The 12,431-nt window shown below is 34.7% G+C and overlaps 1 protein-coding gene across 2 annotated transcripts in view; it reads right to left on the reverse strand.

The window, feature by feature from the left end:
- Positions 1-12,431, reverse strand: part of ZNHIT6 (zinc finger HIT-type containing 6) — a 60,821-nt gene that overhangs the window by 39,939 nt on the left and 8,451 nt on the right. For both annotated transcript variants that reach the window (XR_004423972.1, XM_033115997.1), the window contains exon 5: positions 10,085-10,188. Coding sequence is in view for 1 of the 2 variants with exons in the window: in XM_033115997.1 (XP_032971888.1) it covers positions 10,085-10,188 (104 nt within the window). In the remaining variant the exon portion in view is untranslated. The remainder of the gene's footprint in view (positions 1-10,084; positions 10,189-12,431) is intronic.

Raw genomic sequence — 12,431 nt, forward strand, 5'->3', positions numbered from 1 at the left:
TAAGGAAGACTTACGTTATTTTGCTTAATGAGAAGTAGTAATTCCAAATGGGGAAGAGGGATAAGAAAAGGGAGTTAATTTCAGGCCATGGAACGGGACTCAACACTGGAGAGCTTTAGACAGTCGAAGGCCCGGAGATGAGGTGACACATTTCACCTACTGGCAATTCTGCCTTTGGCCCGTGAAGGCACTTGTGCTAATAACTCCAGCGGGCACAGAAGCATTAACGGAATACGAGCAGGTGACCATCACCGTAACGACAGCTTTTAGAAGGCTGTGTCCGGCAGCAGTGTCTAAGACGGACTGAGGTGAGGAGACACTGAAGCAGGGAGAGCATTCAAAAGGTCCCCAAGGGTCCAGGGTGAGACAAGATGGGCCTGCGTGGTAGAACACAGCTGACAAATGCTGCCGTGAAGGAAATGGAAAGAGACACATTCCAGAGGAATGTCATGAAGGAGCAGACGTGGAGGACTAGGGAAGGACTTCCGTAAGTGAACCTGTCTGAGAGTCTGGTTTTCCGTTTTCATGAATGCTGGCTAACTGCTGCTGTGGAAAGGCACACGCTCTGGGAGCTACAGCATAGGAACTGCCTTTCCTTACCACTGTACATTGTCCCAGCAAGGAAAAGCCTGATTGGGGAACCATGAGGTTTCTATTCTTTCGCACTGTTGTGCTAAGTCCCTGCTGTTGTTCTGAAATTATTCCATCAAACTATATCAAAGCCGTTATGGCACAGAAACCGGAGAGCTAAACGTTTTCAATTAGTTAACAAGTTTATACTGAGCACCTATTATGTAATCCCTCAAAGATCACAGCAAAATCCACTTGTCCGCCCGTGACCATAACCTCTAAACCCATCATTTCACTTTCTTTTGCTCTCTCTTTTCTAAAGTCAGTTTGCAGCAAAGTACAAACCTATATAACTTACCATGAAAAGAACAAAAACAAAACAAAAACAAAAACAGAAACCTGTGCTTTAAGAAGTGTATCACCACATAATTGTTTCAGGAAAAAAGTGCTACTGACATTAATGCAGAGGTGGATGAGTATATCACTGCAATATAATTAGAATGCTGTAATTTTATCCAAAGAACAAAATGTAATTTTTTGAATCTGGGTTATTTCTTTACAAGAGAGACATCTAGTGGCTAGCTTCTAAAACAGGACCGGAGCCCAACTATTAATTTACACTTTTGGTTAATGATGAGCACACTTCTACTTCCTTAATATTGAAGTCCAACAGAGACCCACAGACAGAGAGCTAAAAACCCTGGGTCAAAAGGAAGTTTAAAACTCAGTTCTAAGCTGATAGCAGTAAAGGAATGGTAAGAAGGACTGGGCTGCTTAGAACTGAGGGTTGAGGGAGGTGGAAACAAAGTGGGGGGAGAATGTCAAAAGTTGGGTCCATTTCTGGGGAATGGGTGGTTAGCTCTAGTCCAAGCCTGGAGTTAAGCTAAAGATCTTCTTGGGGAGGGATCTCAGTCCAAATCTTTTTTCCAATTGACAAGTCAAAGTGCATTCCCCACCTCACTGCTGAATCCTCAGACTCAAAGAGTCAGGAAAATAAAATGAGGAACTTACACATCCAAATGAGACATATTATCTAAGCATGACCATATAGTCTCCAGGTTTGATATCCATGGCTTCCGTAGCAAAACACTAAAAGACAACTGAAAAAGTGTGGCAGCCATGGATAAAAACATGGAATTTCATATGATAGCATCAGAATACTTGGCAAAGATTATATTTATAACTCAAAATGTCCTGCCCACATCTATCAATGGTCCTGCCCACATCTATCAATGTCTTTTTAAATCATTATTAAAAAGTTAATTTATTTATTCTTAAAATAAGCATTACATGCACATGGTCTAAAATTCAGAAAGATACAGAAGGGTATATAATTCTCATCTCTGTCCCTCTCTAGCCAATTTCCCTCCCTTAAGATAACCACTGTTACCAGTTTATAATATAAGCATATATGTATAAAAACTTTATTTTTCACACAACAGCATATAACGATAATTCTGCTTCTATCTTTATTCAGTTAATACTTCTGGCAGTCATTCCATATTAGTATATTTAGAGCTATTTCATTCTTTTTCCATTGTAAAAGTATACCGTAATTTATTTAGGCAGGCCACTATTGATGAATATTTAGATTCATACTACTCTTACTGCTATAAACAATGTTGTACTGAATATCTCTGCACATAGTTCATTTTCCATATATATGGTTATAGCTATCAAACACATTCCAGGGAGAATTGCAGGGTGAATCGTAATTATCATGCCTTCCTGATCCACTTCTTTCCCACTAATGATTGTACTTTTGTACTGGAGCCAGTGCTTATTTTAAACAATAAGGCAATATGCTAGAGAAGATAATCTGCAAACCCTCCCAATGGCATACAGCAGGAAATCCTGGAGAAATAGACAAACATACCGAAAACCACAGTGGAATGCTGAAGATACGCATGCTCTGGAGGCCTCTGCCAAACTTGATAACCAAGAGCTTTGTGTTTCAGCAGCTACTGGGTGACATGAGACAAGATCTTGGGACCACATAAACTAGGGACCTCAAACTGAGATCACGGCATAAAATCAGTGAAAGGGTGAACCAGAAAAATCCTGCCCACTAGCAAAGGGAGACAATAAAGAAAGTTGTCAACCTCAGCTTGGGCTCTTGGGAGAGAAAGAGACGGAAGGGTTAGAGAGAAAGGTTTCAACTGAGAATGCTCAACTGCAGCTCCCTCAAATGGGTTTGGGGTTCAGATTATTACTATTAGTATTAGTCTTCTAAGAAATTAGAGTTCTGGATTGGTGCCACAGAGTATTTGGCATAAGCAAATGTGTACCACCTTCTACAGGAACTTGAGTTCACAATTACATTTTAGGAAAAAAACAAGGAAACAAGCCACCATAGTCAAGAGTCAACAGAAACAGCAGGCAGCAGTGAATAGACTTCCAGAAACCTCACATACTGTAATTACTTACACAGATAATATCCTACATTAGTTAACAAAAGGGAGCTTAAAACATGAGAAAGGAATACAATTCTGTCTAAAAGACTAGATAAATTTGGAAAAGAAACAGAACTTCTGGAAATAATAAACATAACTGAAACAAACAACAGAAAACACTCAGTGAATGGGCTAAAGATAGGAATAAGTAGACACAGCTGAGGAGAGAAAATAACTTGGGTGATATAACTGAGTAAATTACCTCGAATGTAGCAAAGACAAGGAAATAAGAGATTAAGATAATGCATTAGAATTTTCCAGATCTGTCATATTCAGAAAGCACAATAAATCCCTAGGAAGATAAATAAACAGATATTACTTGAAGATACACATAACAGTGAAAATGCAGAACTCCAAAGACAAAATAAATATCTTAAAAGCAATTGAAAGAGAGAGGGAAAAAGACTATATAAAATAGTGAGAAGACAGTGGAATAAACAAATGAAGGACTAAAATAAATGTCAACTTAAGATACTTCATATTCGTCTCAACTATCATTCAAAAGTAAAGATAAGCTATATGATTCCACATATATGAATATTAAAACAGGCAACATCTTCAGGGGAACAAAATTAGAATTGCTTTCTTTGGGGAGGGAGATGAGCTGATTAGGAAGAAGTTTTCTGGGGTGATGGTAATGTGGTAGATATGGGGGTACCAAAAAATATACGCATGAGGACACTTTGGTCAACGTTACTCAAGCAGTAGTTCGCCATAATCAGAAGTGTCTGGACGCTAAATAATGGTAACCACTTTGAGCACCTCTTGTAATTGCAGAAGTCAAATGTGACTTGTATTCATCTTTTGTTATCGGTATATATTGAGTATTACAATTTTAATAGTTTTTTTCCTTTCTTAAAATGTTTATACATTTTATTTGGCACACTCTGTATTAATAGGGACTGCGTTCTACAGGTATACACATTTGTCAAGACTCAACAAATGTACACTTACGATTTGTGCATTTCATTGCATGTAAATTTTATGCCAATAGAAAAAGTGAGCTTCATCAATAGAAAAAGTGAGCTCCATTTTAGACAATTGTTCAAACAACAGCATTTTTTTTCCACTGAACATTATCATGGATGTCATTCCATGACAGTACTTCTACATCTAATTCTGTTTTTATTTAATGGCTGCATAAAATTCCACTGCATGAAAGTACTATCATTAATTTAACTCAGACCCATACTGATGGATACTTGAGGTTTTTGACAGTTTCTACACTATTAAAAACAATGCTGTAACAGATATATGTATATGTCTGTGAAATGTACTGATACACTTTTGGGCTAAATTCCTTGAGTAGGCATAGATAAGATTTTGAGAAATACTACCAAATTGCCTCCTAAAAATGACTACTAATTGATATTCTCAAGAACAGTAGAAGAGGAAAATGGCCTGGCTAACCCATACCTTCATTATATATTATTAATATATGCTTACCAACCATATATTGAGTATGTATATATCTTTCCATGATACATTTACATATATATCTTTCTATTACCATCTAGTATTATTCATATATGACAAAGAATGCTTATGCATTAAGTAAGAAAAGAGACTAGCAACTTAGTAAGAAAAAGGGGCAAAGAATAATACTAGATGGTAATAGAAAGATATATATGTAAATGTATCATATAGATTTTTTTGTCCAGTCAATCTTTTGACGTCATTATCGTTTTTTATTGCCATACAATTTAAAATATGTAAATTTGTTTTGTTTTGTTTTACTTTTTGGCTTTGGATGGGATGTTTCCTCCCTTCAAGATTATAAAACCACTCCAGTATTTTTTTATTTCATTTTATGTTTAAGATTGTGATACACCTGGAAGTTCCAGTAAAAGATACAGCTTTTTCCCACCAAATGGCAAGCTGTCATAATGCCATTTATAGAATAAGTATTATTTGTATTAACTGGAAATGCTATCTTGATCATATAACAGAGGACCAAATATCCTTGTGTCTATTGTCTACAGTCTAAGGTAACCATATATTTCTATGTCAACACCATAAAATTTTATTAGAATTCCATAAATTCCAATGAGTTCAGTCTCATTACCAGTTTTCAGATTTTCCCCATATTTATTCTTCAAAATGAACTTCAATCATTGTATCATAAAACCTTTCCTTCTCCTCAAAAAAAACATTACCAAATCAAAACCAACAACATCCCATTAGTATTTTGATTAGGATCACATCAGATTTAAAGATCATTCATTTAAGAAATAAATGTTATTTCCATAATACTGAATCTCCAAAAACAAGGTACTTTTTTCCATTTGATCCAATCTTTTAAGTCATTCAGTAGACTAAGTTTTCTTCATACAGGTCTTTCATATTTCTTTCAACAGGTTTTGATTAGCATTGGGTAAAAGTGAACGTAGTTATATGTCCTACAAAGAGATGAGGTAAAGCAGTTGCCTCTGAAAGAGTCACTATTTTAACGTAGTTTGGGATCTGCTCCAAAATAAGTAGGGGAACCTCCTATTGGACACATTTCCTTGTCAAGCTCCTCTTTTTAACAGAGAATGTCAGTCTTGCTTTGGCTCAACTTATTTTTAATAAAAGCATCGCTTAACTTTTCTTCGTTCATTAAAGCTATCCATTGTGATTTTCCTGCAAATTGACCTAAAATTCATTTAAATTCATTCTAAAATTCATTGCTATTCAACACTACATTTTTGACCTCACAAACTGGTTAGTGTTACATCCCACTTTGACTATAAAATGAAAATTACAGTTCCTATTCTTAGAAAAATTCACACATCACATAATTTGTATACAATTTTAAGAGATTCAGAGCCATACTGGCCAACAATTCCTGCCATAAAGAATGCTAGAGTTAGAATAAACATATGCTTCTAAGGCACCTATTGTGTCTGCTTCTACTTTACCTGCTGAGAGTTCTACAGATGTAATTCAGGCACAATGACACATTAGTCACATTTCATATGGGGGTATTTAAGTTTTTTAAAACCCTTTTTATTTTGAAATCATTTCAAACTTTATAGAAAAGTTACAAAACACCACAAAGAATACTTCACTCAGATTGTTCAAAACTTACCATTTGAACATTTAATTTTAAACGAGTTCATTAATTTTAGTACAGAACCAAAATCTCATATCAACAATTCCCAAATCTCAAAACCTCTGAAATTAAAAATTTTTTTATGATTGAGCCAGTCATTATTTACCCATTATAATGTGAACATTTGACGGTTTCACTGTAGAAATAGTATTCTCTGACTATGCAATGCTGCTGCAGACCTACTAGGGGTGAATGTAATACTGTAAATGTACTATATCCCCAAGGATTTCAGATAAGAAAATGCAGACGTTTAATTGTCATGGTATATTATTTACTTTAGGTATTATTTCATTTAATCCTCTCAATATCCCAGTATGCTCCATCTTGCCCAAGTTTACCTAATGTGTATCAAGTGGCAGAGACAATATGCAAATTCAGGTTTATCTAGGTCAAAGCCTTAACCACTTCTTAAAGTTGAAAAAAGAATTCAAAACAAGAAAGCATTAAAAACAGAAAAGAGAACAGTGGTGAAAATAATTCTTTGAAAAGATTTAGTCTTGACTTTTCCCCTCCTCCCGGTAAATAACATCACCTAAAACCTTATTTTCATATGAATGTCTGAGAAAACACAGGTATCCCAACAAAGGTACTTCTGTGTATCTTTTTTCATGTTCTTCCCCTAAAGACAGGACCTTATTTATTTGTTGCTACTTATATACCACCATTTAGCAATGAAAATTTTCTGTAATCCTGATTCTGCCATGCATTAAGTTCAGTAAGTATGTCTTCGGTATATATCTACATCAGTGGTTCTAAAATAAGGGTGATTTTTCCTCTCCCCTCCTGCCTCCATCCCAGGGACCATCTGGCAATGACTGGAGACATTTTTTTTTTGTCACAACAGAGGGTGTGTGTGTGTGTTACTAACATCTAGTGGGTAGAGGCCAAGCATGCTGCTAAACATCCTAAAATGCACAAGACCACCTTCCACAACAAAGAATTCTCTGGTTCAAAATGTCAACAGTGCCAAGATAAGACATCAAGACCTAAATCACTGATGAAAATGCTGAACAAGAATGAACAAAATACTGTCATTAACAAGATTTATTTCCAAGCTGACTAACCAGCAATATTCTTTAAGAATAGCTTTCAACTATCTGGGAACTCATGTTAATCCTTTATTATTCATCCAAATCTGAATACAGACATTAAATTCAGTTAGTAGCAAAATCATTTTTCATTTAAAAATATAATGGACCATGTAACTAGGAACAAATGGAAAAATTCAGTTACATAGATTTATTTTTTTCACTGCACTGACTCCCAGAATGGTTCTATGAATGACCGATCACCTTAACTTAGCAGATTGGATTAAAGTCAAAAGTTTTACTTAAATTTTAAGTCATCACTCTGAAACATGTGGGCAAGTATTCCATATCTCAGTAGCAATTAAATAAAAGCAAATTAAAACAAAATATTATTTCAACATTTAAAATCAACATTTTTTTTTTTAAACAGACAACTCAGTGCTAGTGAGATGTTTAAAAAGACATTCTCATGTAGTACTACAAATGGAAATGAACACTGGTTTAATCCTAACTTATTACTAGTCCTACTCTATACATGAGGAAACTGAGGCACAAAGTAGTCGGGTGGCTTAGCTTAAGATCACATACCTAGGAAGAGGCTAATCAGAGATATTTGAAGCCAGGCAGCCCGGCTCCAGTTTGTGCTCTTAACCACTCCCTTTTTACTATCTCTATGTTATAGAGATTGGTTTTACAACTATGTGAAGTATATCAAAAATGATTGGAAAACAAAATTAAAGGTGAGAGTTATGAAAATATTCAAATGTATGTAACAGACCAAGATGAGATAGAAACAGACCCATTTAAAATAAATAAAAATTTAAGAGCTCAGCCTCTCTAATAATTAAATATCCAAAAAAGTTTAATAATATTCAATTAAAGTGCACGTATAACTAAAATACTCATACTTATTTTGATGAAGGTATAATGTGGTACTTTTTGGGGGAGGACAATTTGAATATTCTCTCAAAAGTTTAAATGCATGTAGTCTCTGAGCCAGTAATTCTGCTTTCTAGGAACTAATACTACAGAAAAGGTCATGTAAGCACACAGAACGATTTGTTCAAGGATATCTATTACAGCATTATATGTTAAGTCACAGTTGGAGTAAACTACTTAAAAATAATGAGGCAGATTTGCATTAACAAGGAAAGAGGTCCATAATATATTGTTAAAAGGGAAAAAAATTAATAATGGCTAACTTGAGGAAAGTCATGTAGCTTCTTATACTTCTAAATAAGTATTTACTATTATGTTTTACTATATTAATTGAATAAAGAAGAAACCATGACCAGAAGGAAACATGAAATGTTATCAGTGGTCATCTCTACATAGTGAAATTACAGGTGCTATTTTTCATTTAAACTTTCTTTTTTTATGATGAGGTGTATTATTTTTATAATTGCTACTATATACTGATTTCTTCCTATACTCCAGTTAGTGTCTAGGTGAATTAATACGCTAATAGTCACAACCATACATAGTAGCTATCTTTACCAGCTCCATTTTACAGATGTGAAAGAAACTAAGAAAGTGACTCTAAAACCTATTGTGTATTATGTTGCTAATCTCTGCATGGCAAAATAGTAAAAATGTAAGAAAACCAACCCCAAATCATTGTAAATTCATGAGCAAAAGGCATAATACAAGAAGACTATGATTTGCCCTTTCGGAGGTCTGAGATTTTCCAAAATAACAGAATATAAATTGGGTTGTATACCTACAAAATATACTAAATGTAATATTCTTGAAAAAAGAAAAAGAAAAAACTTCCTACATATATTCATGTATCTATGAACTTAAACTTTTACATTTGAGGCTATATGCTTTCTAGTACTAAGATCTGATGACAATCATTCTAAATGGTTTCCTTCATAAAACAGGAATACATTTTATATTTGAGAAGGCACAAACCAGTTACCTTAAATGTCAACAAATTATGTCAATTTCCAAACGTCAGTTTCAAAATGCACAAAGGAATCATGTGATATTTGATAAATGGAAGGCATTAGCTTACTTTTGGAAGCCAACCAGGAAAAAGGAAAAGCAAATATTTGTATTCTTGAATTTATAAATATTTATATTCTTGAAACGTAAAAAAATGGATAATACCATCTAATAATATCACATCTTTTGAAAAGGTGCAAGGCTTATTAGAATAATGGTAATTCTGATGGTTCTGTCTTTTTCATTTATGGAGCAGTAAAATTGGAAGGGAACCTTAGAGTCACCTAGTACAACCCCCACGTCACACAGATGAGGCTCAGAGAAAGGAAGTGATTTTCATAAGGTCTCACACATACTAAGAGACTGCAGAGGAAGGGACTCATTTAGTTTACTTTGATCTAAATCCAGAATTTTGACTTTTGAAAGGTATCATCCAATAATTTAATGGGCTGCTTACAGTACTTTGGAATCCTGTTACCCTCTATACTAATGGGGAATTTTTGACACAGAACTTTCAGAAAACAGCAAACTAATCTCTATTGTAGTATCACAGATTCACTACAGAGTAAAAGTTTCCTAAGTCTCGTTATTCCTCATCACTGGCTTTCCCATGTAATCTTATTCGGAACCCCAAATTAGAAAGGATTATAAAGAGCCGAGCCACTCCAGTGAAAACTGTGCAGGGGTCTGGCTTTGATTCATCACTTTGTCCCTGAAGCCTCTGAAATACTCCCATGATATCTTACGTCTCAGAGACAGACACTTGCACACACTGCAAGCCCAAATTTTTATTAGAATCACGTGACATAAAATTGGCTTAAGTTTCTAAATGCTTCTTTTCAATTTGTATAGTTACTTGTCATAGACCAATAACAAACAGCTCACAGACCACATTTTGGGAAGCAATGCTCTATAGCAAACCAAACCTTAAAAGATGTTGCTGATCAAATCAGAACACCTGATATACTAAGGAAGAAGTTACAAAAACTTACTTCTTATCGAAAAATGTTGAATTTTCTTTCCTCTTGGTGAATCCATTGGGTAGAAGTTTTAAGTTAATTCCTTGCCTTCGGGCACGATTTTTCATAAAGTACATCTAACAACCAAAAACAAAAAGACATATTAATTTTAAAATGCCTTAAATTTCAAAAGTGAATAAAATAAGGCTCAAAATATAATAAAGATTTATCTAGTACTTAACTCGTATGTTTTAAAAACTGCTAAGCAGCAATGTCATTTACTCCTCACAACAGTATGTAACAGGTACTATTATTACTCCACTTTAGCAATGAGAATTAGTGAGATGCCAACATTATACAACTATTTCTGAGAGGCAGAGACTGTATTCAAACCCAGATCTGTGTAATTCCAGAATCTATGCTTTTAACCATACATTCTATAAGCCAAAAGAAGGATATCATGGGGATTTTAAAAAATGCAGGTCATTTGGCAATCAAAAGGATTACCTATTCAGTTCCTTCTCTTTTACTGATGGTTTTATACCATAGCTACACACACACACACACACACACACACACACACACACACACACACACACGACAGGTAGCTCACTTGGGAGGAATCATGGCACTGTCTAAGCACAAGGTCTAACTTAAAGTAGCTACTTTTGCAGGCTGTACAAAATGGGATATGAGAACGTCTGACTCTGATCTGGGTTATTTCACTGTCCACCTGGGTTGGTTGAGCTGAACTAGTCAACTCCAGGGAGTAGTGAATGAAGTAGTATCATCAAAGAAGAAGAAAGATGACTCAAAGAAATCGCCAAGTATAAATGCAAGTTTTTGGGTTAAGTGAATGGGGATCTAGAATTTGCAATGCAAAGAGTTGAGACAATCAAGTCATACGCCAAGAGAAAGAAAGGGCCAACTATCGCTGGCTAAGTATAAAAATGATTTAAGAAATTACATGTAATTTTAAAACTTAAGGGACTTTAGTTCCAGTAATGGCAGTGATTATAAGGACTAACCTTCCCAATGAAAACATCTAAGAATGCCAGATGATGCGGGAAATACATATATGTAATAAAATATATTTTAAAATCACCTTAAAAGCATTGAAGAACTGACAGAAACAGGAAAATACAGGTCAATATTTAATGAAAAGTGAAAAACTCAGAGGAAGGTAAGCAAAATAATGAAGCCACTTTTGCTCATTCTGGCAAATATAGGCTTCCCCTTTCAACAGCCTCCTCAGCAAGAGGGTCAGAGTCAAGACCCAGTAATCTAGGAACCCCTCCTCAAATGAAGCTGAGTCACAGAATAATACACCCTCAGCATAAAGGTAAACCAGCAATAAACTCTACCCCAAAGCATGCTGGGACATTTGTATTAGTCTAATGGCAACAGGAGGCAAAAAAAGAAGAAAAATCCATTAGAAGTTGTGGTCACGGGCCAGCCCTTGCTCAGATTTGAAATGATTTGCCTTGCTTGTGTAATTGAGGGAATCTTAAACTTTCAAATTGGTTTCAGATAGGTCCAGATTTGCAATGTTCCCAGGTACCTGGTAGAATAAAAGGACTGTTTGTTCTGTCTTCAAAAAATTGTCACAAATACGTAATATTTTAAGAAAGGAAAAAAAAAGCAGTACTCAATAAAAAGTAAACAAGAAAACAAGGCTCAGTGAGCAGGAACCCAAAGAGACACACAGCAGTAGCTGAGAGTTCCCCATTATTCAAAAACTTAAAAGAATCATACACAGATTATAGAACAGCTCTGCAAAATTCAAAGGAATAAAAAAAAAGCTTGAAAATATCTGCAGTGAAAAGAAACTATAAAAAGTAACTGCATATTTTTAAAAGAAGTAAAAAAACAAAACTAGAAAATTTCTAGAATGCAATACAGAAATAAGAATGATGAAAAAAAAATCAGAAGACATGTTAAAAGACAGGTAAGATGCAGGGAGAAGACCTAAGCTACATTTAATGGTAGTTTCTGAAGAGAGAAAGAATAAGGCAGAGGTACCATTTTTATAGAAAAGGGCCAATAATTTCCCAGAACTAATGAAAAATACTCCACAGTTTCAAGAAACCTAACAATTCTCAAGTAAGATAAATAAAAATAAATTTGCATTTTTACATTACAGTAAAAATGCAGCCTACTAAAGATAAAAGAATGCAGCCAGAGAAAAAAGATTTTAAAGGCAGTTAAAAATGACAGATGACTTTACAGCAATAACAATGGAAGCTATCGACAATGGAAAAATAATTCTGAACTCAGAATTCTACAAAAAAATATCATTTAAGAGGAAAGATGAAATAAAAATTCAAACAAAAACCAATACAGTAATCTAAGAGTTGGCAACCAGCAAACCCTCTCTAAC

The sequence above is a fragment of the Rhinolophus ferrumequinum genome, chromosome 9, assembly GCF_004115265.2.
Source record: "Rhinolophus ferrumequinum isolate MPI-CBG mRhiFer1 chromosome 9, mRhiFer1_v1.p, whole genome shotgun sequence".
Lineage (NCBI taxonomy): Eukaryota > Metazoa > Chordata > Mammalia > Chiroptera > Rhinolophidae > Rhinolophus > Rhinolophus ferrumequinum.